This window comes from Cyprinus carpio, chromosome A25 (assembly GCF_018340385.1).
Source record: "Cyprinus carpio isolate SPL01 chromosome A25, ASM1834038v1, whole genome shotgun sequence".
Lineage (NCBI taxonomy): Eukaryota > Metazoa > Chordata > Actinopteri > Cypriniformes > Cyprinidae > Cyprinus > Cyprinus carpio.
In genome coordinates this window covers 11,755,299-11,783,017 of record NC_056596.1, presented here as the reverse complement: position 1 = coordinate 11,783,017, position 27,719 = coordinate 11,755,299, and the positions used below count along the sequence as shown (strand labels likewise).

Below are 27,719 nucleotides of genomic sequence, written 5' to 3'. Positions count from 1 at the left end.
CCACCCCTAACTTACAGTAAATTATTAACAAATTTTGATGCAATAAATATGGTATGATTTAACAATGTTCATCCCTCCAAAACAGAGAAAACATCTTTCACAAACATCTACATGTCTGTCTCTTTTCAAAAGTCACAAATATAAAACCACCCCAAACCTCACTCATTATCAAAAGGTGCACAATTCTTAAAAAATTATTTCCCACCCCAGACCTCACTCATTTTTAAACCCTGGTTCAGCCATGGTTCAAACTCTACTTAGTGAGCAAAATATTTTGTTGGTGGAAAGAAGTTACGAAAAACACTTGAAACGTAGTTCATATCAAATCCCAGATAAGAGAACAAAAGCTTTCATTTGTGTTATTTGTTTTACAGATTCATTTTATTTGAGCCGTCTTATAGGCCTACCTCAGGAATGATGATTATTGGTGACCTGCAAGAAAAATAAGAAAAGTTATGTGTGGATAGAAGTGTTTCCCACTCTCCGCCTAATGATTTCATGTTAATTTAAATGATCTCAATCAAGACACACACTGAAGAATAACTCAATTATTGGTATATAAAAGGTAATTATTGCTTAAAGTTTTACAATCAGTTCCCAAGAAACCTGGTTTGACAGGGTTGGTATTTACCAAACCCTTAATTTGGAAGTTCCTATCCTGTCCAGTAATATTTTTTGAGTTAATTACAAATTTGAGCACTGCGTTTAAAGGCATACCTATTTTGTCATGTCCTGGACAAATGCTAAATGTCTTACCCTTCGTAGTGTACCAGTGCTGCTTCTACGAATAGCTGCCAACAGATCATCACGCGTTGACCCCTGTGTGCCTCCCTGACTCTTTCTTTCATCTTTTCTTCTCAAAAGTACTGGTTTTTCATTTTGAAAAATGCTCTTGCCATGTTTGTCCCCTGTGAGTTTGAGTCCTTTATTTGCATTAGTCTGGTTTCGAACAGTGCTATCCATTGCTGTTTCTTCTTGTTGCTTGACCATTTCAGCAATTTTTCTAGATGGCACATTATTCACAACTTTTGGTTGACTTTGAGGATGTTTTGGTAAATGAGAAGAGACCAAGTGCTGCTTCCCTTGTGTAGCATCTTTGTCTGTTGAAATCTGGAACTGAAGAGACTGTGTACTGTCCACAGTGTCCCATGCCTTGGATTGTTCCTCACTTCTTTCTAGATTGTCTTGTTCTCTCCTTTGTTGCAGTCGCATTTGCCTCTGGCGGTCCTGATTGCGGGTTAAAATACCAGTTGCGCTCATCCTTGGGCCAGGTAAGTCAAAGTGGTATCCCAGTTTCAACAGGGTGGTGTTGTCCCTTAGCAGTTTCACCATTTCCATCTCTACTTGGCCTCCACAGATGTGCCGCTGGTTGTGGAATCGGAGCTCCACCAGTGTTGTGTTGTACTGAAGTGCCCCAATCAAGGCCAGGATACCTTTGCCTGAAATGAAGTTGGACTCAACATTAAGGTTGGTGATGCTGCAGTTCTTCTTCAGCATTTTGGCCAAGGCAAAAGCTACTTGGTCATCCGCATGGGTGTTGGCAAGGCTGAAAACCTCAATGTAAGTGTTGGAGATTAATGCATCAGCAAAGCTCACCAAAACCTCTTGGGATATGTTCTCAATGTTGTTGAGGTTGACTTCATTCAAGGAGGTGTCGTTACTCAAGATGTTTTCCAAGGTCTTAACAATATCAGTGGGGTTACCACTTGGCCTCTCTGGTGTAATGTGATGATGAAGGGCATCTTTATGGATGCCTTTAGGTTTTTGACCGCTATTCCCATTCCTCTTGCAATCTAATCTGGATAAGTCCACAAAATTCCAATTGCTTGACCTAGCTTCTTTCTCCCCATCTCCCCCTGTTCTGAGCCCCCGGTTTTCTTGCTCTCTTTCCTCTTCATTATCCTCAGGCTCTTCACTGCCACATTCCTCTTTGCTCTTATCTGTCTGGCACTCATCCATGCTGTCCTGTGTCACCATAGAAAGGAAAACAAGGTTGAGCTCTGGCATACCTCAAACAATGATGCTTAATTAAGAAAGATATCACCAGCTGAGAGAACTGAGACACCAGCAATGTTGCAGTTACAGTCTTCGGTACTCTCTTTGAAGAAACAGATTTTTTTATTTAACATAGTGTTATTTTATTTAAAACTAGGAACTTATCGTTGACTTCCAGTGTTCTTAAGCTTAAGATAACCATAACTATCCAGGGTTGAGATAAACTCTTCAGGATAGTGGCCCTCCCTTAATTGTTCCCTTAAATCAGGGACGTCCAATCCTTATGGTGCATTCCATTTGTACTCTGAAGTTTGAAATTCCGAGTTCCCATAAGAAACTTTAACTGGAACATCCTCCCAAGTTGGAGTTCCCATTTAGAATCTCGGAGGAATCACAACAACTCCAAATTCAGAATCCAATATGGTTGCTCAGTGCATCTACAAATGAGAAACAGCAGTAATATATTGTTTATTAGCACCAATGTTTGTCTAGGTCTCAATAAACTCAGTAAAGTGGTGCACACAGTAGGCTACTATCCAACCTCTATTTGTGGACATGATACTATGGTGTTATCTGTGCAAAAAAACACTTTTTGTGTTTTTAATCGACTGGTATTGCCAACAATGGACGTGTCCATCTTGATTTTCTGACTGGTGTAATGTCATGCCCGGCTCTGACATCCGACTTCTGAGGTAAATGGAACAGCATTAAAGACCAACTTTCTGTATAGTTTAGCATTCTTAATTAAAGTGAAAGTGAAAAGTGAAAGTGACGTGACATACAGCCAAGTTTGGTGACCCATACTCAGAATTAGTCCTCTGCTTTTAACCCATCCAAAGTGCACACACACAGCAGTGAACACACACACACCGTGAACACACACCCGGGGCAGTGGGCAGCCATTTATGCTGCGGCGCCCGGGGAGCAGTTGGGGGTTCGGTGCCTTGCTCAAGGGCACCTCAGTCATGGTATTGAAGGTGGAGAGAGCGCTGTACATTCACTACCCCCACCTACAATTCCTGCCGGCCCGAGACTCGAACTCGTTACCCTTGGGTTGCAAGTCCAACACTCTGACCGTTAGGCCACGACTTCCCCACAAATACACCTGAACCAGGTAATCAATGGCTTCAGGAGTACTGGAAACCTGTAGGCAGGTGTGTTGGAGCAGGTTAAAGCTAAACTCTGCAGTGGGAGCAAAATACATTTTTAATCCCTTAATGAAGCTGGAGACCTTCTTGGCCCCAAGCTGGGAACCTACTTGTGGAGACCTCCCAAAGATCGGGACTTATTGGTTTACCAAAAAAAGCCTTACCTGATCCCCACACAAGTAAATTCTAAATTTTGCTCTTGTTTTGTGGATATGCTTACACTTTCAGAATATCTTAAACAGTACTTATAGGGGTACAGTATCTTGTCACTTGGGCAGTACCCTACAAAGGTACACCTTTGTACCTGCGGATTAGTACCTTTTAAGGGTACCACCCCAGTGGCAATCTCAAGTGTTTGTGTCAAGAAAAAAAAACTGGAATACAACAAGTGCCTCAAAGTTTGGCATATCACTCAATTTCTGTGTGTAGTCCCTACCTCTAGCAATCTGTGAGTCTCGTCCTCCCAGTACTTCAGCAGAGCCTCTCGGCAAAAAGTGCCTGTTGGCTGCTTGGCCGTCTGGTCCTCTTGCCTTAGCCCAGTGGGTATGTTCGTATCAGGTTCTATTTCAGCCATAACCTTCTCCAGCTCCTGGATTTCTTCATTAGTCAGCGAGGCCAGAAGTTCATCTTCATCGATGTCCTCATACTTACCAAGCTGTTTGTGGTACCCAAAGTTGCTCATACTTGTAATGCTATGTCTCCTTTGTGAGTATGAACTTTTACGCTGCCTCAATACTTGAATGTGGGATTAGTGCAGGCATGTGGGGGTGTGTTAGATAGACTGTTAGTCTAATCTAGGAAGCTGGTGGATGAACTTAAGTGGAGGAGGGTGCACAACAGAGTATCTGCAAATGATGGTGTCTCTCTATGGGGACACCAAGATTAGGTTGCAAGAAGAATGAGAGTTATGTAGCAGTGACACCTGTCAGCAACTGTTGGCCAAAAATGACATAGGAATTGCCCCTTAGGAATACCACTAAACTAATCTGATTTGTATTAAGTTACAAGAATCAAGATGCCTTAAGATTCTAATATATCACAGTTAAACCCCAATTAATGGCAACGGTTTTGAAGTCAAAAAGCACATGCTGCTGTGGTGTCCAAATACTTTGGTTAGCATAAAGTATATATCCATATAGTGTTTGACATTTTGTTTTGGACGGTGTGAACAGGGTGAAAATAAAATGTAAATGTATGCTTTTTTTTGTTTTGTTTTTTTTACATCAATCCAACTTGTTCATCCCAATTACGCACTTGATTTACCCTATAAAAATGACAACAACAAAATAAATCTATAAAATTTATACATTTTTGTAGACTGGACTCACCTTTTATGCTCAGCTTGTTCTCTAAAGCAGTTGTACAGATACCAGAACACCTCTGGAGCTTTAGAATAAATATTACATATTTGTGCAGTAAGTACTTTTCCCAGAATCTTTCCAAATGATTATTGGAAAGTTATCAGCATGCAATATTACAACATTTTGATTAGGAACCAGTTATAGTGATGTAAACTTGACAGTTCAGGGCCTCCAAAACCAATGATCCAAAGCTAATTGAATATGTGTATAACCTAACTAACAGGACTCAAACATTGCATTGTCATGATATACTCACAATTTTCATCTATAACCATCTCTATCAGATGAAATAATCAGATATACTTGAACAGGCACAGATAAGTATACAGTAAACTACAAATACGTCTAATGTTTCTGACAGTTTATCACAAGGTTAGGTGGTGAGTTTGTGATAATGCTGAAGTCAAATGCTTCTACTTGACAGGTTGCTGAACATGCTTGTTGATGTTAACAAGGCATAAAGCTATAAATAGGTATGACCTGTTTTAGTTACTTCAATTGTGATAATGCAGGTTTTTCTAGAACCACAGTTTAGCAGCACTGAGGTGTGACATGCAATCTCGTGTTCATTGTATGGACACAATAAACACCAGTTGTGTACAGTATGTGTTGTAAAAGTGCTGTATTAAAACTTAAAATGAAAACAAATGGAACATCTTGACTGTACACTAGTAGGTACTGAGCGGACAGCAGGCTGACTTCATAGAACAGGCATCAATCCTTTTATTTTCATCTGATATAAACATGTTTTATAACATCAGCTAGAACATTATTTTATTGCACAAATAGCACCAAGACATTGCTTTGGGGGCAAAGTCCTTTGGAAGTGATCCAAAATTCACATTAGTGTTCAATGTGAAGTGTTAAAAATACTTAACATTCACATTTTGAAGTGTTTTGAACTCATGATGGACAACTAGCGAAACATCTGGTCATGTCAACCTCATGTTCATTTCTGAATGAAAACTCAAAGTGCTTTCTCCTTAACTTTTACCCTAAGAGACCATCAGTCCTGATACATGATTCTTCCATACAAATCATATTCTTTGTACATCAAGTAGCTTTTAAGTCCTGGTGGGAAACCACCCGAGTTTATGAACTTTGGGTTGCCCAGCCGTTGTGGGGTCATCTCTCTCCTGATGACTAGTCTGCAAAAGTGTTGCAGTGAACGAGGATTCCCTGGAAAAGTCAAATTTTTGTGATATTTTGTTATCTTATGCTGTGACATTCATATTTTTATGAGTACAGCTTAAGTGTCCAATAATTGTTTAGGCAACTCACCCAACATTTCTGAAATTTCAGCCCACACCTTATGCCTCTTCAGAACCATTTTCAGCTTGGAGCAGATGGGAACATGATTGACATAGTCCAGGAGAACCCGCACAGCTCTTCCAGAGAACTGCACTAGCCATGAGACGCTGATAAAATCACAAAACTAAATGCAACAGAAGATGGAAGTATAGATACATAGGTTATGCCATATATACAGATGAAAACAAATTTCTTTCAGTGGTAAGTTAGCTTTAAATATAGGCCCTATAAGCTCTGTACTGCTTATGTTGGAAGATACTCCTTATGACATACAACTAGGGCTCCTAGTATACGGAAAAATCAACTCACAATTGATTTTAAGAGTTTGCTGATAGCATACTGCTAAGCTAATGCTACAGCACTTGAAGTAAAATACAAATACACATTAAGTAAAATTTGGAACACTATATAGAGATTAATGTAAATTGTGCAGGAGACTCACGGTTGATTTCAGTAGTGTTTCCTATTAGCATGTTGCTAAGCTAATGCTGTAGAAGTAGTAAGTAAACTTAGCATAAAAATACAAATTTGGGGTAAAATAGTCCATTTTACTTGGATTAAACATACACTTACAAAATTTAAAAATATACATATATATATAAATAAAAAAACTAATCTCATTTTGTTTGCCATCTTGGGTTTTATACATTTAGGAATAAACAACTGGAGTGTGCATAGGTTGGCAACTTACTAGTGTTAAGACCCAGTTGTTGTGATGTGGTTTTGGTTGTTTTTTCTTTTGTTTTTGTAGGTCCGATCGGTGACTAGTGCTTGACTCGAGTGCACCTGAATCTCATCATGGCACCATATTTAAACAAAGTATATCGGTAAGATGCAGCTTCCTAGGCATTTTGTGATACTCACACTCCAGTTTTGATGCTTTTTTGTTGTGCATCCACGCAATTGTTTTGACAACACTCTACAGATTTCACTCATTTATTCACAGGTGTGACACTAGGTTTTGGAACAGTGACATTAGAGGTGAACTTACTGGAATCTTCTCACTGGTTTGTTCTGAGGAGTCATGAGGACAACAGAAGCATTTTTCTGCATCATAACCATTGTTTAACAGCAGTCGCATCATCATCTCATCCCTCAAGCAGTATTGCAAGGCAGTGGGAAACACTGTGTCATTGACCTCAGTGAAGTAACAGTTCACATCTGCTCGGCTGGCCAGGAGAATCCTGACAATCTCGTACATCCCAGCTCTCACCGCCACTAGGAGGCACTGCAGGGGATCCAGATCAGGTTTGGCTCCGGCATTTAACAGCAACTGGGTGCCGGTCACATCTCCATTGGAGACCGCAAAGTACAAAGCGGTCTTTCGCATGTCTCCATATTTATCAGAAACATGTGTGTCTAGAAGAGCATTGACATCAAAACCGTTGTCCACCAGGAGCTCCATGCACCGGACATGGCCTCCATCTGCAGCTGAATGAATTGGGCTCTGGCCTGAGAGACGGAGGGCTCTCCTTGTGGTTACTGGGATTAACATTCTTAAGGCGCTGTAAAAGAGATCATACAAATAAATTTGAACATTTTCTGTAAAAAAACAAGGACTTGCAAGGCTAATGCTCTAGTCTCTAGTCAGTTACTAAACCACAAAAGTTTGTTCAAAACCTCTAGTGGTGTGTCCAGGCAAATCTTGCAAGGCTAATGCTCTAGTCTCTAGTCAGTTTCTAGTTCCCAAGTCCAGTTTAATTTTAGTTAGAGATTAGAGTGACGAAACTAGCAAAGGATCAGCATATTTCGTTAAACTTACAGGTAATGCCCCTTGTATGCTGCACAGTGGATGGGAAGCTGTAAGGAAAGATTAGTGATGTTGGGATTGGCCCCATGTTGAAGTAAAAGTTCAATGCAGTCAGGATTGCCAGAGCTAGCAGCATCATGTAGCACACTGTCTCCATTTGGTGCCTGAGCATTTACATCGCCACCTGTTGGTGTGGAGGACATCATGGTTTAGTGTTAGTTTACTGGTTTAATGTAAATATGTAAATGTATAATGTGAATCTGTACTCATTTTTTTATTCTTCTAGGAACATTTGTCAACCAGTATTACCATAGTGAATAAGGATGTCCAGCGCCTCTGCTTGTCCGTACTCTGCAGCAATCCCCATGGGTGTCACTCCATGCTCGTCTGTCTCCAAGACATTTCCTCCATTTTGCAGCAGGAGTGTAAGAATGTCAGTGCAGCCCACCTTGGCTGCCTCATGAATAGCTGTCCAATTTTTAGGGCAGGCTTGGTTAACTGATGCCCCCCGTGATATAAGTGTAAAGGCGATTTCAAATGAGTCTGTTCTTACAGCTCCAAAACAAAACATAAGAGCTCATTAAAAAGGCACTGCAGACACTAAATATATTGCAAATGATACCTACCCAATAATAAAGGGGATTCATTTTTGCTGTTGATTCTGTTAGGTGAAGCTCCATTCTCAAGCAGAGTCCTAACAATCTCCACCAGCCCAGCCTGAGTTGCCAAAATCAATGGCGTCTCTCCATCTGTGGTTTCCTCCTCTAAACTCAACCTGTAAGAACCTTTTCAACCAAACCACTGAGTGTATATCTGACTTGAAACTTGAACTTGATACAGGTAATATCAGTCATTTTGTTCTTTTAGGAACAAAACAAGCAACTGTTATTGTAAATGAGTCACTGAATCATTCACTCAACCAATTTGTTCAAAAAAACATTATTAATTCAGGAACTAAACAAATGACTTTTATAAGAGAGTCTTTGAATCATTCATGTAAATGATTCATTCAGAAACATTCTAATATGTGTTGTTCTGAGACATGCAATGGTTGATTCTGTTATGGCTTTGTTTCTGAATATTTTAACTGGTGGAGCAAAAATGGTCAAAATAACTTGTGATAGTATTACTCAAAATTAATTTCTTGTTTTTTGAAATATATAAAACCGAACTCCCTTTTGCAAGTTACTGCAGTGGACTTTCTACTCTAGCTCACCATAAAGTACCATCTCCAGCACTTGCACAGACTGCTGGACAGCAGCCCTATGAATTGGGTACCACCCCTTGCTATCCACCTCAGTGAATGCGGCAGGATAGTCCGACAGCTCCTGCAGAGCAAAGAGGTCACCTGTGGGGCCAGATGAAACAATGTTGCACTTAGCAACACAGCTAATTATCCTCATTTAATGAATTCAGCCAAATTAAATGATTCACTTTTCAATGTGAATTTTCCATTCAACCTAATTGTTTTACAGCAAGCATAAAATCTGGTGGGAAATTTCACCTCGGAATATTGCATCCAAGATCTTTTGATGTTCCACACTGGATTTATTTGCAGGATAGAAAAAGTGGATTGTAATATAATGTTTATTATCATATGTTTGCTTTATTTCAAGATTCCAAAAGGCAACTTTGAATGTGAACATCACACCTTCCGAGAGAGGCGATGTCTTTACATGATTCCTGAATGCTCAGTTGAATTGCAGCATCAAGAAGCTCATCTTCGTCATCTAATAGACTCATTTTCCTGGAGGTAAATAAAATATTTTATTTGAACATGTGGAGAGTAATATAATGTTTTTACTCACATTGTTTTTGATATGTGTTATAAAAGTCATCTTGTTTTAATCAAATCCAAATTCTCAGAATTCTTTAATATGACACTTTAGTCATATTATGGAAAGGTTGAAGTGGCTAGTCAGTTTCTTTAAAGACGCTTCTGCTGTAGTTAAAAGGAATTCACTCAGTCTGTCTTTTTCAAAGAAGTTGTTTTAACAGAAACACTTACATTTTTACAGTCCTCACAGCCAAACAGGCAGATTTCAACACTTATACACAGCTGGAAACTAACTTTGCGGTAGTTTCAAGGAAATGCTGAACTAGGACATGCACAAGTTGACACTTCGTCCACCACTTCCAATGAATCATTCACGCTTTACTGAACAGTAAACAAAGGCTCTAATCTCACCTTGTGAAATACAGTTCCAGTGAAATCACGAGTCTCTCACTGCTGTGCCAGTACTTTAGCTGCGCCCAATCTGAACTTGAGTGCCTCCCCTTCCCATGCTCAAAACAGCAACAGTAATGCATCTAAATTTGGCGTTCACCTGCTCTGGTCTTTGCCATGCACACCATTAAAGTCAAATGACCACATAATCACTTGATCTTTTTTATGTGCATAAAAATATAGGCTTTTAGTAACAGGTGCAAATAAATACCTGTAATTAAAAGAAAAAAAATTAAAAATCTCAAGTTAAGACACTAAATACCAATTACTGCAATTCCACTAATTTTCAATGTTTGTATACAGTATACATATTTATAGCCTTCTATAAATGTAATTGACCCATACAGAGTGCAGCTACTGATATACTGTATACAGTGCAGACATAACTTTGCAGCAGGGGAAATCCCAGACTCACTGCATTATAGCCACTATGTGTTCAATGAATAACTAGAGCAAAAAAAAATCTTGGAAAATCCCCACAGTGGCTTGAAAAATGCTTCAATTGTCTTAATGTTTAATCTTTTACAAGTCTTGGGATATGTGTTGGTTTTCAGTCTACTTGGTCAAAAGGAATGAAGGAATAAAAAATGGGACTTTATGAGTTTGGATTATGAAAGAATAAATACGAATGTGAAATTTCAGGTTTGGTGGTTATGACTGTATGGTTTAAAAATTAATTGAAAAAATGCAGGGTGTTATAGACAATTGTGAGGGTTAAAATGGAAAGAGTGGGATAATAGACAATGCCTTGGATAGTTTTGTTCTGACTCAAAAGCATTTTGAAGGAGTTTAGAAGATGAAACAAAGAATAAATTACAGCACAGCAGAAGAAACCTTGACAATAACACACTGACTCTGCCAAACTGACATATGAAAGTGCACTTTATTTAGTTTCACAGACAGTTACAAAATCATTTTAATCACTGTACAATATAGGATTCACCATGTTGCCATGCCACCATGTTATACATTATAAAATGCTATTTGTGATCTAATACTTAATCTATTCAGCTCAAATTTGGTACCCAAACAGTTATTATGTGTATAAAAAAAAATTGTTATATCAATAAATATTTGATAAAACTGACAATAAGATAATAGGACAGAACATTTCAGACAAGAAAACTTAAATTCATTGTTAAATTTGTACTGATCAAGTCAGATCTTATTCCTGGTACAGCAGGTAATTTTTAATCAGAGGTGGAAAACAATCCATTATAATGGGATTACGGAGTCTTTTAATGGTTATGTGTTTTCTGATTTCCAGACGACAGAGGTGCTTCAGGGATCGTGGGTTGCCTGGAACAAATTCAGAAGCTATTAGTCTGCATTCCCTGAGACTAGAGAACCATCGATCTGTTGCTAGACAACATCTTCTCACATGCATTTGGTCAGTTTGAGACTGTGAGCTGTAGTTTCTTAATTTGACCCAGAATGAGACTCACATATGTCATAAAAAGACCAGCTGAACAGATAAATGATTAAAAGTGAACCTAGTGAACTCACTCAAGATGGTGCATATCTCTGCCCACTCCTTTTGCTTCTCCAGGATGGATATCAGTCGTGAGCAGAGGGGGACACAGATGACATAGTCCAGGAGGATCAGTACCACTCGTCCAGACAGGCCAACCAGGCAGCACAAACTCATGAAGTCACAGAACTGTGATGTAACGGCAACATAAACATAGCATTTTAAATGTCATAATATTAATAATTTAGGTATATAAAATAAATGGGAACACGTACAGTAATGATCAGTTATAGTCAGTGAACTTACACTGAATAACATTTTTGACAGCATTTAATATTCTAGGTTAATGTTTATTTATAAATATTTATTAATTCATCAGTTCATTAATTAATATTCATTTGTAAAACTTTAAAGGTTAAAATGTACTTGTTTATGTAGAAATTTTAATTAACCCAGATTTATAAATGCTGTAAATTATTATTTTTTCATTATTTTGTGATACCTAATGATAACAAATATTTTTTGTAAACTATTACTAAATAAATAAATGTTCAATTAAAGTGTCTTTACTCTGTTCCAAAACCTAGTGCCAGCGATTGCTGTATTGAATGGAAAGAGCCAGAGAGCTACAGCCGGCTGAGGTGAGAAAAAGCATTGCAAAAGTAATGTAATCCATTACTTTCTATAAAAAGTAACATCATTTGTTACTTTTTGGGGGAGTACCACAATATTGTAATGCATTACTTAAATTTGAAATAAACTTTCCCCAACATGGACAATTAGACACCAACCGAAAGTTGTTCATTTCTAATGAGAGGTGGTGCTTGAGACATTTTTGAGTTACAATGACCGATGCAATAAAGATTTAATTTTATGCAAATGAGCAGGGACACAATGACTGATGAGAGGAGAAAGGACATTGTTGATCTTAGCACGTTGCAAAGATAATGCCAAAATACACTAATAATCACAAAAAATATGTAGTGAACAAAATATTAGGTGAAACAGTCAAATTTAAATTACATAGAGCTATCTTTGGCCCTGTTTACACCTCAAGATGCATTTTAGTCAAACTGAAGTGGGCACTGCTAAATACAGATGGAAACTGGGTCTGAAATGTTTTGAGCTTATCTTCCAGAGGTAGTCGAAAATGCATAAGACTGGATTGCTTTTGTAGTATATTTTGTAGCTCATGTGGTCGAATGCATTAGCGTAGTTTTGCAGCTTTCAGAGCAGACACAAAAGTTGCTGCTCCCTGTACAGTTTTCTGTTGTCTCCTTTTGCGTTTATAAGTAAATTGAGTGAGCTTATTTCGCAATATTAGATCGAAAGATCAGAAAAAGACTCGGGGACACAAAAAACCTGATAAGGACATCCCTAGTTCAAAACAAATGTAGGACCAACTATTCTACGCTGCTATTTGAAAAAGTGGTTCTGTCAGGACTGTGTCTATGTAGGCTGTTGTCTATGTAGGCTGTGGAACAGAACCTTGTACACAATAGTAATCAGGCCCAAAACTCACAGGTATTTTGTCTTCGCCACAACATTGTTCATGTAGATACATGTCATTCCAAGCAAACACCATGTTGAAATGGAAATCATGGTGACAATGGAAACATTTGTCTACGTCATATCCATTATTAAGAAGTAATCGGATCATCTCTTCGTCCTTCAGGCAGTATTGCAAGGCAGTGGGAAACACTGTGTCGTTGATCTCAGTGAAGTAACAGTTTACATCTGCTCGGCTGGCCAGGAGAATCCTGACAATCTCATACATCCCAGCTCTCACCGCCACTAGGAGGCACTGCAGGGGATCCAGATCAGGTTTGGCTCCAGCCTTCAACAGCATCTCTGTGCAAGTTACATCTCCATTTGAGACGGCAAAGTAAAGGGCACTCCTACGCATGTCACTGTAGTTCTCGGAGATGGTTTGGTCAAGTAGAGCGTTCACATCAAAACCGCTGTCAACCAGGAGCTGCAGGCACTGCACATGACCTCCATCTGCAGCAAAGTGTACTGGACTCTGACCAGACTGTTTGAGAGCCATCTTGCTTGTGACAGATATCAGTATTTTTAACACACTGAAAATGGAATCAGTATGACGCAGGTTAGTATACGTGTGTACGCTTGTTTTGATCACTTTTACTTTTTACTCTGACTCTTAACAGAGGTTGATTTTTTTATTAAAATGAAAACAGTTACTTTTGATATCACATTAATCTTACTTTGGAAACTTTATTCTATGTCAGCATTTATTTTAAAATTTTCCCTTTTCCTTTTCCTTTTTTATGTAGATTTTCAACAATTCCATCATAAAAAAAATTGATTTTTATGTATTAATCTATGATAATCTTAAATGCACACACCGTAAAACTTTTCCCTTCCCTCAAGAAACTTTGTGTTTGCTCACAAAACTTTTGTGATGGAGATAAAAAATGAGGTGGGAGGAATATATATATAGTATTTTTATGAGAAAACGCAAAAGCATTGAAATATAAATTTTCCTCCCATCTTATTTTTTCCAATTTTCCAATGTCCATTTAGGGGCTCTGTATTTTCCAAAAATAGCTAGAATTTCCCCCATTATTATTATTATTATAAGTTACTGTTTAGTCACTGTTACTGTGCTTGTTTACCAGATCTGGAAGTAAAATTTTATGAAATTATGTGAAGAATAAAAAGGAGAAAATCAAGCTGAACATCACAGAATTGTACATTATTTCCAGTCAAATTGTAATTTTGTCAAATTATATAAAAAATGTGAAAATATGATATATGTCTGTATTTATAATACACTAAATGCTAGTTTTGAAATTAGACTTAGCAAGACAAAGAAGTCTGCCATTTTAATCCAAATATATTAAAAATGTGACGATTAAACAGTACATGATCTGAGATGTGGTGTAAATGACACTGTGGTGAGAATTTTCATTAATTAAAAAAAGGATAGAATATCCAGTGATTTATACACACTGTTAGACATTGTTAGTGGACAAATTAAACTAGCGAGAGCATGAAAAAGTGTTTCCACTGGGCCATAAATGCCAACAGTTAAAAAAAGACCCAACAATCCTCACGTTAATGATATTTTAGTATTCTACACTTACAGGTAGTGCCCATCGAAGGCTGCACGATGAATTGGAAGATGCCCAGTCAAACTGGCCAAGTTTGGTGAGGCTCCATATTCAAGCAGAAGATCCACACAGTCTGGGTTTCCAGAACCAGCTGCATTCATCAGCACACTTTCACCCTTACAGGACTGCGCATTCACATCAGCTCCTGTCAAGATGGATGGAATAAAATCAATTACGACAAACCTTGTTTAATCTTTCTCTCATTTGTGAGATCAAAGGTTCTCACCAATATCAATGAGAACTTGGAGGACTTCAAGATTGGCACATTCTGCTGCTACACTCAGTGGTGTCTCTCCATTACAATCCCTCACTGACACTTGGCCGCCACGTCTCAGCAGCAGCATTAAGATGTCAACGCATCCCACCTGGGCTGCCTCATGCAGTGCCGTCCACCTCTTAGAACATACCTGATCCACTGCAGCTCCATGTGCAATGAGAGCGTACACCATTTGATAAGATCGGACTCTTACAGCGGGTGAAATAAAGAAGCCAATTATAGTTATTATGGAAAGTACAAGCAGGTACCATCAACAGGGCAACTAATCAACAGATACTGTAAGTTGCACTTCACCCAGCTGAAGTGGAGATTCCTTTTTGCTGTTGGGGTTATGTGGTAGTGCTCCATGTTCCAGAAGAATCCTAACATTCTCCTCCAGTCCAGCTTGAATGGCTAAAGTCAAGGCAGTCTCTCCATTCCTACCTTTCTCCTCCAAGTTTGGCTTGCTGGAGCCTGTGGATTATATTATATCAAATATCTCAAAACCAAATGTAAAGTATATATATGTCTGATATACAGTCTCAGTAACTTTTTCAACCCTTCCATTTCTATCAGAATTGTGTCCATCAATGTTAAGGACTCACCCAGAATTGTCTCCAGTACTTTCCCTGATGGTTGCATGGCGGCTCGGTGGAGTGGTAGGAATCCTCTAGTGTCCACTTCCTTGAAGGCCGTGGGAAATTGCCTGAGCTCACGGATGACTGCAGTATCACCTTATGTTTAGGGTACATAAAGGGATTACAGATGTAATAGCTTTGTTCTACACCAAGATTTCCTGTATCACATGTACAGTGTCATCTTGATGAATCTATATCAATATGGAAAAATCTCACTGTAAAAACTAAAAATACATTTGCGGCAACATTAGGAGTTTCTCAGATTGTTACACTGGTGGAACCCTCTGAAGAACCGCTAGAACCTCTAGGTTCAACAAGAAGGAACCTACAAGTTCCTGCAAGAACTCTAAGGAATTTTTCATCCTAACTCCATCATTGGGGTTAAAAAATTTTTAGCACTTGAAATATAATTTAAAGTATCTTGAGTGCACAGTAGGACAGGGGTGTCCGATCTTGCTCCTTGAGGGCCACTGTCCAGCAGAGTTTAGCTCAATCCCAGTTAAACACACCTGAATCAAGGTAATCAAGGTCTTCAAGATTGTTGGGGAAAGTTGGAGCTGAACTCTACAGAATGTTGGCCCTGCAGGACCAAGTTTGGAAACCCTTGCAATAGGATTTTTGAGGGACCTTCAGAAGGGTCCTGAGGTTCTCCAGGGGGTTCAGCAAGTGTGGCAATCTGAGGAACCTCAAGTATCTTTTCGTGTTTATGGCTATAGAACAGAAATAAAATATTTGAAGTTTTTATTTGAATATTTGGCATTGATCCATTACCTGTCTCGATTGCTGCCAGCAGTTTCAAATTCTCATCACTGGTGGATTCAAGAATACAACAATGTTCTGAGAGAATGTATTGCTTTTTGCTATTTTAATTATTCAGTTTCCATGAAAACATATACATATAATAAAAAAGAACCCATCAATCAGTCAAACCAAAGTGTTGGTTTAGAAGATGTTATGTTGAACATACGTACCCATTTTTCGATATTGCAAATGCCTCATGACAAGACTCTTCAATGGTCAGCTGAATTAGATAATCGGTAAATTCATCTTCATTCATCCTGTCCAATATAACATGCCAATCTAAAAAAAATATGTCCCATGAATCAGAGACCATGTAATAACAGCCTCAATGACTATTTGAGCTAATCAGAGCAAAGTCCAACAAAATGAGTTATATTTACAAACAGGAACTTTTCAGTAAGCATAGCTGCAGGCTCACCTATGTGACAAGACTCATCAAGGTCAAGTTTCTTACACCCAAGTGGCATGAGCTTTTATATCCAAGCATGACCTGCTTTCATTGCCAGTGAAATGCCATGGATTAAATGCCATTCCATTAGATATAGTCTGTTTCTATTGTAGTCACTTTTAGGCAACACACACCTGAATAAAATATGTTGTCATACTCTGGGAGGTGATATCACATGAGAAAATGAACTTTTCTTTTACTTATTCTATTATATAGCCTATATATTTGCATATACATACATAAAGTAGCCTTTGATGCTATTGCAAAGGGCAGTTTTGTAAAGGTAATTGACCATATTCTTTCCCATTTTTAAATGTTAATTAAATGTTAAATCAAAATAAATTGCTAACAATATTAGAGTTTCAATTACTCCTAAACTTAGTCATCCTGTTCAATTACAAACTGTAATTACAAATCCCGTGCAATTACAAATCCAGTCTGCTCACTACCTCATTCAGCATAGAACTGACATCATTCTACTACCTCTTCAGTCAGTTTAAATAAAAGAACTGCTCTCTGAGCCCTTTATCATTTTAATCGGACTGAATAAACTTTTTGCACTACAATCTTTTTATCTGCACTGTTGGTTCACTGGTTTGCACTCTATCAGCCATGTGCCTTGCACTGCTTTATTTAACTTTATTTTTATTTTTATTATTTTTTACATGCCCTTATTTGTATAGTTGTATTTTATATTTAATCTGTATCTATCTGGATTTTTTGGCTCTACTGTTAGTGTGATCTGTATGCACCATGTGTCTGAGAGTAACGCAATTTCAATTCTCCGTATGTATGTGCTGTACATGTGCAAGAATTGACAATAAAGCAGACTTGACTTGAAACGCTTTGTGAATCGGTTCAACAGAATCTTTAAAAAGAATCGGATCAAGAGAACGACTCATTCGCGAATCGGACATCACTAGTGGCACCGTGGTTACCATAGCAGCGGTCAAACACTTTCAAGTCAGTGTAAACCTATGCTCGACTGATATATTTTGAACCTTAATAAAAATTTCGCCGTAAAATTCCTTTCAAAAATATCAAAAGAAATCGTGTTGTGAGTGAAGTTAATGTTTTAAGCGTTTAGGTGTAATAAATTTGCCATGTCAGAGCCGGAGAGTGAAACTGGGAGTCCTGAAGCCAGTTGCGCCGCGGAGCAAAGGATGTTACAAGAAGTCATTCAGAGCGATACTGAAGTTCATGAAGACCACGAGGATGCTAAATCCACGCACGAGATCAAAGTGGACGTCTGTACAGCCACAGACATGCTTTTACAAGAAGAAAATATCGCGGATTCAACTAAAGACCAGAGAGACCAAGACGATGTAAACCAACAAGGAAGTGAATCCAACCAGACACTTTCATCCAGTGATGTCGGAAGCTCAACAGCAACTGGTGAAACATTATTTACCTCAGAAATACAAACTTACAGAAATACCGTGGTATTACTATGTTTATTTGGGGCGTGGTATTTTGGTAATACCATGTTGTTGTTGTTTGTTCGTTTGTTTGTTTTTTGCATGGTACCATGGTAAAATTATGTTTCGGTCATGCACCTAATTAAAATATTGTTTTTGGCCATGTACCATGGTAATATTCTAGTAGTCTTGGAGGAGGGTTATTGTTGTTAACTAAACCTAGAACTATTAAAAGCATTTTTTTAATTAAAATAAAGCAGAAATAAAATTAAAACATTATATGAAAAACTAAATGTATCTTTTATAAATAAATAGGAATTCATAAGATAAATAAAAACTTAAACTGAAATAAAAATTCATTTAAATAGAAATATAAAAAAGTTAAAAATGACTAAATTACTAAAGATTAAAATAAGAAAATCTAAAAATAAATGTCCATTCAAATATTAATAAAAACTATAATAATACGGGTGCATCTCAATAAATTAGAATGTTGTGGAAAAGTTAATTTATTTCAGTAATTCAACTCAAATTGTGAAACTTGTGTATTAAATAAATTCAATGTACGTGGACTCAAGTAGTTTAAGTCTTTGGTTCTTTTAATTGTGATAATTTTGGCTCACATTTAACAAAAACAAATCTAAACAAATAATAATATGGTGACATGCCAATCAACTAATCAACTTAAAACACCTGCAAAGGTTTCCTGAGCCTTCAAAATGGTCACTTAGATGGGTTCACTAGGCCTCACAATCATGGGGAAGACTGCTGATCTGACAGTTTGTCTAGAAGACAATCATTGACACCCTTCACAAGGAGGGTAAGCCACAAACATTCATTGCCAAAGAAGCTAGCTGTTCACAGAGTGCTGTATCCAAGCATGTTTTACAGAAAGTTGAGTGGAAGGAAAAAGTGTGGAAGAAAAATATGTACAACCAAACGGGAGAACCGCAGCCTTATGAGGATTGTCAAGCAAAATCGATTCAAGAATTTGAGTGAACTTCACAAGGAATGGACTGAGGCTGGGGTCAAGGCATCAAGAGCCACCACACACAGACGTGTCAAGGAATTTGGCTACAGTTGTCGTATTCCTCTTGTTAACTCACTCCTGAACCACAGACAACGTCAGAGGCATCTTACCTGGGCTAAGGAGAAGAAGAACTGGACTGTTGCCCAGTGGTCAAAAGTCCTCTTTTCAGATGAGAGCAAGTTTTGTATTTCATTTAGGAACCAAGGTCCTAGAGTCTGGAGGAAGGGTGGAAAAGCTCATAGCCCAAGTTGCTTGAAGTCCAGTGTTAAGTTTCCACAGTCTGTGATGATTTGGGGTGCATTCATCTGCTGGTGTTGGTCCAGTGTCCTTTTTTTTGAAAACCAAAGTCACTGCACCCGTTTACCAAGAAAATTTTGGGCACTCATGCTTTCCTTCTGCTGACCAGCTTTTTGAAGATGCTGATTTCATTTTTCCAGCAGGATTTGGCACCTGGTCCATTGCAAACTGAGCAAACTCACCAGACCTGAACCCCAGAGAGAATCTATGGGGTATTATCAAGATAAAATGAGAACATGAGACCAAAAAATGCCACTGAGGCCAAAGAAACCTGGCCTTCCACACCACCTCAGCAGTGCCACAAACTGATCACATCCATGCCACGCCGAATTGAGGCAGAAATTAAAGCAAAAGGATCCCCTACCAAGTATTGAGTACATGTACAGTAAATGAACATACTTTCCAGAAGGTCAACAATTTACTAAAAATGTTTTTTTGTTATTGGTATTATGAGGTATGAGGCTAATTTGTTGGTGGGTTTTTGTTAAATGTGAGCCAAAATCATCACAATTAAAAGAACCAAAGACAAACTACTTCAGTCTGTGTGCATTGAATTTATTTAATACACAAGTTTCACAATTTGAGTTGAACTACTGAAATAAATTAACTTTTCCACGACATTCTAATTTATTGAGATGCACCTGTATATAAACAATACCCAAATAACACTGTTATAGGCTCCATGTTATAGGAATATGGCAGTCATTTAGTACCATGGTAAAAAAAAAAAAAAAAAATGGTATTACCATCCAATCCCATTACAGTTTTTTTTTTGCAAAAAATGTCAATAAACATTAAGCACATTCTCTGTTTTATACCTTAATTATTTTTCATATGAATATTTATATTTCTAATGTATTTGTGTTTCTTGTTCTTCCAGTTAAAATCTTGCTGATGCCAGAGAGGCACATGATAACGGTGGCCTTCACTATTGGCCTCACAATCCTGGATCTGAAAAAATACTTCAGCTTAGAGCTGAGGGTCCCATCTGACATTATACAAATCACTCTAGACGGTAAGATGCAAAAGATACTTGAAAGTGGCCTTCGTAGGAGAAATTGTGAAAAATTCTGACATTTCTGAGAATAAAAGAACATACTGTACAATACTGTAGAGATGAGCTGAGGTAAATTGGGACACTTTTTGCCATTGATATGACTGAAAAAAAAATGTCCCAATTATCCTAATCTATAATGTTGCCAAGAGCGCATTAAATTCCCGCTGATGATTTTTAGTTATTTATTTCTAGAAAAAAGCGTGGATGATGACCAGACGCTAATGGACATTGGTGTGCAGCCACATGGGATGATCCAATTTGAGATGAGCTCACTAGACCCGGAGAATTACCTCATGAGGCCAATCAAACCACAACAGGAGTACAACATGCCGGATGTCATCACTGTCAGAGTGCAAACAGGTACAAACAAAGTTACAGCTGACTAAAGCATCACAAGGACAGACAAGCCTTTATGACAAGTCTCTCGCTTAGACACAGACTTGTATCAGGACGTGGTGGTGGAGATCGAGAGAGCCACTCGACGGAAGGCGTTTCTGGGAGGATACTGTCACAAGGTGACTAAAGCAGAGTATCATCATGCTGCTGTACAGACGATGCCCAAGAAGAGGCCTGACAGGGGCGTTGAGATGTACAGCAGGGATACACAGGTGTGTGCACACATACACACCATACACACAATAAAATAAATAATTCCAGTCTTGGATGCTGATTTCCACTATGAGCGAATGACACCTTACACAGTAATAAAACACTTTAAATGGACTGAACTTTCATCTCTTTGCCTCAATTTCATTAACATTGAATTAAAGGATCATTTAGTGGAAGAATGGCATATAATGCATTTGCTTATGAAAAATAACTATTTAATGAAACTTTTAATTATATAAAATATATTGTGCATAAAATATGTATTATATATAATATTTCAAATATATTGTATTGTAATATTATTATAAAAAATGTAATATTGTATATTAAAATAAATAAAAGTAATCCCTTAAATAAAAATTATCCATCAAATGTTAATTATTTATAAAACACACACATTCAAAAAAACACAAACATTTGAACAAAAAATAAATCTAAAAAAAAAAAAAAAAATGGTTACCCATATATTTCATGATTTATAAAACATCAGCTCACTTTATAATGTCAAGACAATTGGATTTAAAAATCAAAAACATCTATAAAAAAATTTAGTACATTGTTTGTTTGCTTTATTTATTTATTTATTTATGAAACTGTAGGATTTTATAAAACATAACATTGTTTGTTTGCTTTGTTTATTTATTTATTTGTGAATAAAGTACACTCTCCAATTAACAAAATAAACACAAAAAAAAAAAAACCAATAAAAAAATTTTTCACAAAATAAACAGAAGCAATAAAACACTTTTTTAAATATATTGATACTTTTATTCAACAAGGACACAAATTATTTAAACATGACAATAAAGACATTTATAATGTTACAAAAGATGTTTAAATGCTGTTTTGAACTTTCTATTTATCAAGTATCTTGAAGAAATGTATGATAGTTTCCACAAAAATATTAAGCAGCTATTTTAACATTGATAATAATAATAATAATAATAAATGTTTCTTGAGCACTAATCACAGGGATTAATTACATTTTAAAATACAGTAACATACGTTGGCAGTAATGGCTGCTGAAAATTCAGCTTTGCATCACAGGGATTAATTACATTTTAAAATACAGTAACAGAAAACAGTTATTTTACATTGTATGAAATTTTACAATATTACCGTTTTTACTGTATTTTTGATCAAATAAATGCACAGCGTGGCTTCAAATCTGGGTTGCCGTTTTGACTGCAGTGCATACTTCTAATTTTCTTTTCCCTTTAAACAGACGGTTGAGTTGAAGAACCAGGATCAGCAGTGCTCCAAGAACGCCTCGACTCAGATGACCAAAATCGGCTGTTATGTGTCCAACATGGAGGACAAACTCATCACCCCAGGGACTTACATCACTGCAGGAGAGTATCACAACAAGAGACTGAGAGCTGTACGTGTGTTTGGAGGGGTTGAGAGGGAATTGCGTTCATTCTGTGCTTTCAGTGTTCATGAAAAATGCTTGTATGTGTGTTTATTTTCCTCAGGTCATTACACTACAGTCATATGTCAGGCGTTGGCTAGCCAAGTGTTTCACTAACAGCTTGAGACAGGCTAAAGAGCAGCATCTAGCATGGCTAGAAAATGAAAAGAGAAGGAAGAAAGAGGAGAAAGAGCAGCAAATCAGAGATGAATATCACCGCAGGATGAATCCAGAGTCAAAGGCAGATTTTGATCTGCTTTATAATGCCTTGAAAAGTGAGTGTTTGTGTAGTAACTAACTACAAGTAGCAATGATACTTAAACTTGATAACTTAAAGGTGAAGAGTGTAGAATCACCCAATAGAATTGCAAAAAAATTACTTTATTTTAATAACAGGTCTTCCTGAAACTCCATGAACACATAGATAGATGCAGTTTTTATTCAATAGGTGGGTTCAGTCAGTTCATGCAAATGATCCGGTTATAATAACTCAGTCCCTTTACAGACTGTTCTCATTTTGTGAAGTAAAATATATTTAAATACTGTGTTTTTACTCATTTACACTATTGTTCAAAATTGTGGTTAAAAATGTATTTTGTAAAAAATTAATATTTTTATTCAGCAAGGATACATGAAATGGTCAAAAAAAATTGTCAATTTCAGTGTCAAAGAAATGCTGTTCTTTTGAACTTTCTATTCATGTGTCAGGGTTTCCACAAACATATTAAGCAGCACAACTCTTTTCGACATTGCTAAGAAAAATGAATGTTTCTTGAGCTGCAAATTAACATCATATAAAAATCTCAAAAATAACATGACACTAAACACTGAAGACTGGAGTAATGATGCTGAAAATTTAGTTTTGCATGACAGACATAAATTACATTTTTTTAAATATATTACATTTGAAAACAGTTATTTTTGATTGTAATAATATTTCACAGTATTATGGTTTATACTGTATTTTTTATTAAATAAATGCAACCTTGGGGAGCTTAAGAGACTTTTTTCAAAAACAAAACAATCTTACCCCAACTTTTGAATGGCAGTGTATATAAATTGGATAAATCAGATTCAGTGCTTAATTTTTTCAGATTATTGTTTTAAAAATTATGGGATATATGTGTTGTAATGTGCGCAACGATTTGGATATAAGATAGTGTGATGTTCTCATTCTTTATCTCTGTGTGTCAGAATGGAGGATAGAGGAAGAGGAACGCATCAGTGTCACCTTATCTGGTGCGGAGGGAAAGGCAGCGCTGTGTTCTCTACTGGAGCAAGAGACCCAGTTCATCTCCTCCATCGAAAGGCACAGGATGGCTGCAGGCACGAGGAACCAGGACAAGGCCATACAAGCCTTCCTCAACAAGGTGTTAATCTTTGCTAATCGGCTGTCTCATTATGAGCATGCAGTTTTGCTTTAGAGCAAAACCTATTGTTTGTTCACAGTGCAATAAAGCAAAAATCCAATTTTTAATTGTTTAAAAAAAAACAAAAAAACAATTGTCACAATATTACTTTTAAATAAAAGTAAATAATAATTTAGTAAATATTAAAAAAAAATCGGATTTTATAAATGATAAATCTGTGAGGTAGAAGAACAACTTTTTACCTTTGTGTCCTTGAGCAAGGTGCTTAACCTAATGTAACACTGCTAGAAATGTCAGTGTAATGAAATTTAACATCACTTTGTGAGAAGTGGCTAATGATAACTAACTGATAATATTCTAGATCAAAAGTCAGAACAGACATTCTACAGGCTGTTCTAATTTACTTCATCTATAGAAGTTTTTTTTTTTTTTTTTTTTTTTTTTTTTTTACTATTTTTGCTTCATGACCCAGATCTTACACTGGAAATAAGTAAACAAAATGTTCTTGAAAGTAAACATTAATTTATTAATTAGACGTTTTATATTAAGATGAACATTATCTAGTAAAACCAAATAAATAATATTAATTAATATAAACATCTCTAAGCAAAAAATAAAAATAACAATAATAGTAATAAAAAGAGTGATGTAGTTCTAACATCCTCCTAAATGCAAAATATGGAAAAACTGCAAAGATTATTGTGTTTGTCTTCTCCTCAGTGTGCAGAGCCAAAGAAATGGCGTGCATTTGATGGAAAGGTGACGGAGATGGACACACAGTTTACTCTCAGATCTAAGGAGCTGCGAGACCTATACAGTAGCATTACCCAGACTCAGTTCACAAAGGATGAACGTCTGGATGTGCTTCTCACTCTCAAGCACACCGTAAAGGTAAGCTGTAGTCCAAAATATAGACAAAATATAAACAATATCCTAAAAGCATACTGTATACTGTATTTGTTCATCTAATTTCTAAAATGTTCTTGTGAACAGGAACATAGTTGCAAGCTAACACAGGACATAGTGGACTTGATTGACAGGGAGGTGGACCTGCTGATGAGGGGCGTTAAAAAGTGCAACCTGGAGGGGTTGAGAAAGAGGATTGCCACCCTCTTCCTCCAGTACATCAAAACTCCTGCATTCAACCCTCAGGTGTCCAGATTTATGCAGGTATGTGGCTAAACTAGTGTTGTAGTCAAGACTAGTTCTTTCAAGTAAAGATAGAGACCAGAAGAGGGTTAAGTCCAAGGCAAGACCAAGTCCACATGCTCCCATTGTTATGTCCATGACAAAGAAATATGATTGTGGTCTTGGTCATCATGTCCGAGTCTAAGGCCATATTTTCATGGTCTTGGTCTGGTTCCTTTAGTCATAGTCCCAGACCATATTTTAATGGTCCTGCTTTTTGAGTCAGAGTCAAAGATCATAATTTCATGGTATTGGTCCATGAGTTAGAGTAAAAAGACCATGTTTTCATGGTGTTGGTCTTGATCCTTGAGTCTGATTCATACCATATGTCCTTGAGTCCAAGTCCAAGACTGTATTTTTATGGTATAAGTCGTGGTCCTTGAGTCCGTGTCCAAGACCATATTTTCATGGTGTTGATTTTCGTCTCGGGTCCTCGAGTCCGAGTCTAAGTCAATATTTTCATGGCCTTGGACTCGGTCTTGACTTGGACTCAAATGAGCTGGTTTCAACTGCGAAATTCACCCTGTACTTCAATCCTTGAAACCAACAATTATTTACCCTGCTCTCCACAGGTTCCTCGGGATCCTGCCGACCTGAACAGGGTGCGATTTGTGAAAAAAACAGAGTGGGGGGTGCATTTGAAAATTTTGATCAAATGTTTTTAATACGACGGAAATTGTATTTAGTGTGATCTCAGTTTAATAAAAACATTGTAAGCCTACGTTAGGCCTATTAATTGTAAACGGTTATTCGAACAACAAATTTAGAGAAAGCGAGCAAAGAACACAACGGAGCTTTTTGAAACTCCAAATCAGTTGGTTTGCGTCGCAGTGATTCATCGAAGCGCTCCAATCGTATCGCGAATCATTTGATTCAGATCTGGACGTCAGAGTGGGTTTGCATTGATGTTTTTATCCCCACCTGGGGATAAAAGTTATTCAGCAGAGGCAGGGATGCATAAGACCAGGGGGGGGAAATCCGCCCCCATCCCCCCCCCACAGGTTCCGTTACAGTATCTCTCCTTGAAACCAACAATTATTTATGCTGCTCTCCACAGGTGCCTCGGGATCCTGCCAACCTGAAAAAGAACATTTATTTGTGTCGTGGCTGTAATGAGTATCAGTCTTCCACTGACTTTGCTCTGAAGACTAATGCGTCTGCGGTTGGCCTCTGTCGCCGCTGCATGGATTTAGACAATGAGGCCCGTCGAAGAGAAGACTTCTCTCTTTACAAGAACATTCTCAGATGTCTGCGTGACTCTGAGGCTGAGTACGGCCCAGAAGCCAAAATCACTTACCTGCTGCAGGTAAAATTATGATTCATTTCAACTTTTTACCAAAACCTGCCTGTTTTCCACATCATCACCATTGAAACAAATAGTTTTAAAGGTGCAGTATGTAATTTTATGTTTACATTTTGCTGACTGAAATTAGACAATATAAACAATTTATACATCTCTTAACACTTACAAGTGTGAAGGTATTATGCCTTTGTTTATTAACTTATCAAAGACACTATTTGTCATGTGATTTTAAGATGGCCACCACCATCAGGATGGACCACCCTAATGTAGAATAAACCACATTTTTCTAAGTTACTGAAATGATTACAGTTTTTTGTGTCTCTGTACAATCTCATGTGAGTCTACAGGATTTTAAACAGTCTTAGTAGTTCTTTTGGTTGAGAATGCAGTAATAAAATTGCTTTTAGTGGAATAGAACACCAAGTTCATGCTGTGTTCAAGACGCTTCCTGTTCTCATTAGGAGCAGGACCTGCGGTACCTTGTGGATGTGCTGTGGGGGGCTCAGTCTGCTTTGAGCGGCTGGAAAGACCTTCATGATTTACTGCTGGTGCGCTGGGAAAAGCATTTGGACTGGAGCCCATGGAACTGCATCCTCCTTACAAAGGACGAGGCGGCTGCACATCTCAAACTGGAGGATATTGAGAAGGTACTGTGGTCACTTCTGCTCTGAATGTTTTTCTTCACACTGAAAGAAATTATTAAATTTTAAAGTACAACTCAGGATATGACATAATATCAAATATTCAGGCATTATTGCACTAATCTAAGTACCAAGTAGAGCTACCAGCAGATTGCAAAATAAAATAAAAATAGTACAAAAGTGTTATATATAATCAGGCTTTAGTCAAAAAAGATCAAGGATTACATCTGCTAGAACTTTAAAATCTTGAATATCAACTGTACACCTGGCAAAGCTCAATTCTGGAGATGGTGTTTACATGTGATGCATATACAGAACACATTTGTCTCTGCCACCACTTGAGAGCAAAACCATTCGTTCCACAGTACAAATGGCTGCTGTTTTTACTTGCAGGCATACGATGTGGTAGTTATCCGTAATGTCAAGCAGAAACACGCATTGGCCAGAAAGTACTTCTCCCAGATTCCTGCGATGGCTGAATGTCTGCACGACACTGAGATACAGCCTGCTGCACTCAGCAACCTGCTGGTCTCCAAGCCCATCACCAAGGCGACCAAGCAGAATCGCTAAGAGGCTACCCACAATCCTGCGGGGCGCTCAGGAACTAATGTAGCTTCGCTATTTGTGGACTTCAGACAGTGAAGTATAGAGATCTAAAACCTTCTTCAAGATCATTTATAGAAATTGAATATTTTATATGTTAATTAAAACTGAGAGTAGCAGAGCCGTTTTTTTGTCTCTACTCCACTGCACTGTGCAATACGGCCTGATCATTAAAATTTTTGCTTCTCTCTGCTTTGTTTTCCATTCATTAGGATCATTCATTAATGCTAATTACTCATCATTCGACAGTAA

General features: G+C 37.5%; 3 protein-coding genes and 1 pseudogene across 3 annotated transcripts; 1 reads left to right on the top strand and 3 right to left on the bottom strand.

Annotated features, from left to right (window-relative positions):
* Positions 1–173: 173 nt before the first annotated feature.
* lmod2a (leiomodin 2 (cardiac) a) lies at positions 174–4,333 on the bottom strand. The gene is made up of 3 exons (XM_042715532.1): positions 3,580–4,333; positions 757–1,965; positions 174–432 (listed from the first exon to the last, which is right to left on the bottom strand). The coding sequence occupies exons 1-3, from the start codon at positions 3,823–3,825 to the stop codon at positions 409–411; spliced, it is 1,479 nt and encodes a 492-aa protein (XP_042571466.1). The 5' UTR covers positions 3,826–4,333; the 3' UTR covers positions 174–408.
* Positions 4,334–4,576: 243 nt separating this feature from the next.
* On the bottom strand, positions 4,577–9,817 carry asb15a (ankyrin repeat and SOCS box containing 15a). The gene is made up of 10 exons (XM_042715533.1): positions 9,754–9,817; positions 9,217–9,312; positions 9,070–9,107; positions 8,782–8,913; positions 8,192–8,350; positions 7,875–8,120; positions 7,578–7,749; positions 6,807–7,320; positions 5,786–5,939; positions 4,577–5,683 (listed from the first exon to the last, which is right to left on the bottom strand). Exons 2-10 carry the CDS (start codon positions 9,306–9,308, stop codon positions 5,511–5,513), a joined length of 1,680 nt encoding a protein of 559 aa, XP_042571467.1. The 5' UTR covers positions 9,309–9,312; positions 9,754–9,817; the 3' UTR covers positions 4,577–5,510.
* Positions 9,818–10,945: 1,128 nt separating this feature from the next.
* On the bottom strand, positions 10,946–16,348 carry LOC109053631 (annotated as a pseudogene).
* Positions 16,349–17,432: 1,084 nt separating this feature from the next.
* On the top strand, positions 17,433–27,655 carry LOC109053656 (IQ and ubiquitin-like domain-containing protein). The gene is made up of 12 exons (XM_042715531.1): positions 17,433–17,935; positions 20,166–20,300; positions 20,535–20,702; positions 20,775–20,950; positions 22,177–22,332; positions 22,427–22,637; positions 23,557–23,732; positions 24,453–24,623; positions 24,726–24,902; positions 25,978–26,226; positions 26,685–26,870; positions 27,258–27,655. The coding sequence occupies exons 1-12, from the start codon at positions 17,644–17,646 to the stop codon at positions 27,432–27,434; spliced, it is 2,274 nt and encodes a 757-aa protein (XP_042571465.1). The 5' UTR covers positions 17,433–17,643; the 3' UTR covers positions 27,435–27,655.
* Positions 27,656–27,719: the final 64 nt, after the last annotated feature.

Bases quoted from the DNA above. Each gene is read 5' to 3' on its own strand.
- asb15a (XM_042715533.1), bottom strand. From the start codon at position 9,308: ATGAGTCTATTAGATGACGAAGATGAGCTTCTTGATGCTGCAATTCAA. The intron at 8,914-9,069 runs GTGAAATTTCCC...CTGGCCCCACAG, and splicing joins CTTGGATGCAATATTCCGAG to GTGACCTCTTTGCTCTGCAG. The intron at 8,351-8,781 runs GTGAGCTAGAGT...TTGGTTGAAAAG, and splicing joins GCTGGAGATGGTACTTTATG to GTTCTTACAGGTTGAGTTTA.
- LOC109053656 (XM_042715531.1), top strand. From the start codon at position 17,644: ATGTCAGAGCCGGAGAGTGAAACTGGGAGTCCTGAAGCCAGTTGCGCC. The intron at 20,703-20,774 runs GTACAAACAAAG...TCTCTCGCTTAG, and splicing joins CACTGTCAGAGTGCAAACAG to ACACAGACTTGTATCAGGAC. The intron at 23,733-24,452 runs GTGTTAATCTTT...TCTTCTCCTCAG, and splicing joins TACAAGCCTTCCTCAACAAG to TGTGCAGAGCCAAAGAAATG.
- lmod2a (XM_042715532.1), bottom strand. From the start codon at position 3,825: ATGAGCAACTTTGGGTACCACAAACAGCTTGGTAAGTATGAGGACATC. The intron at 1,966-3,579 runs GTAGGGACTACA...ATGGTGACACAG, and splicing joins AGACTCACAGATTGCTAGAG to GACAGCATGGATGAGTGCCA. The intron at 433-756 runs GTAAGACATTTA...TTTTTCTTGCAG, and splicing joins GCACTGGTACACTACGAAGG to GTCACCAATAATCATCATTC.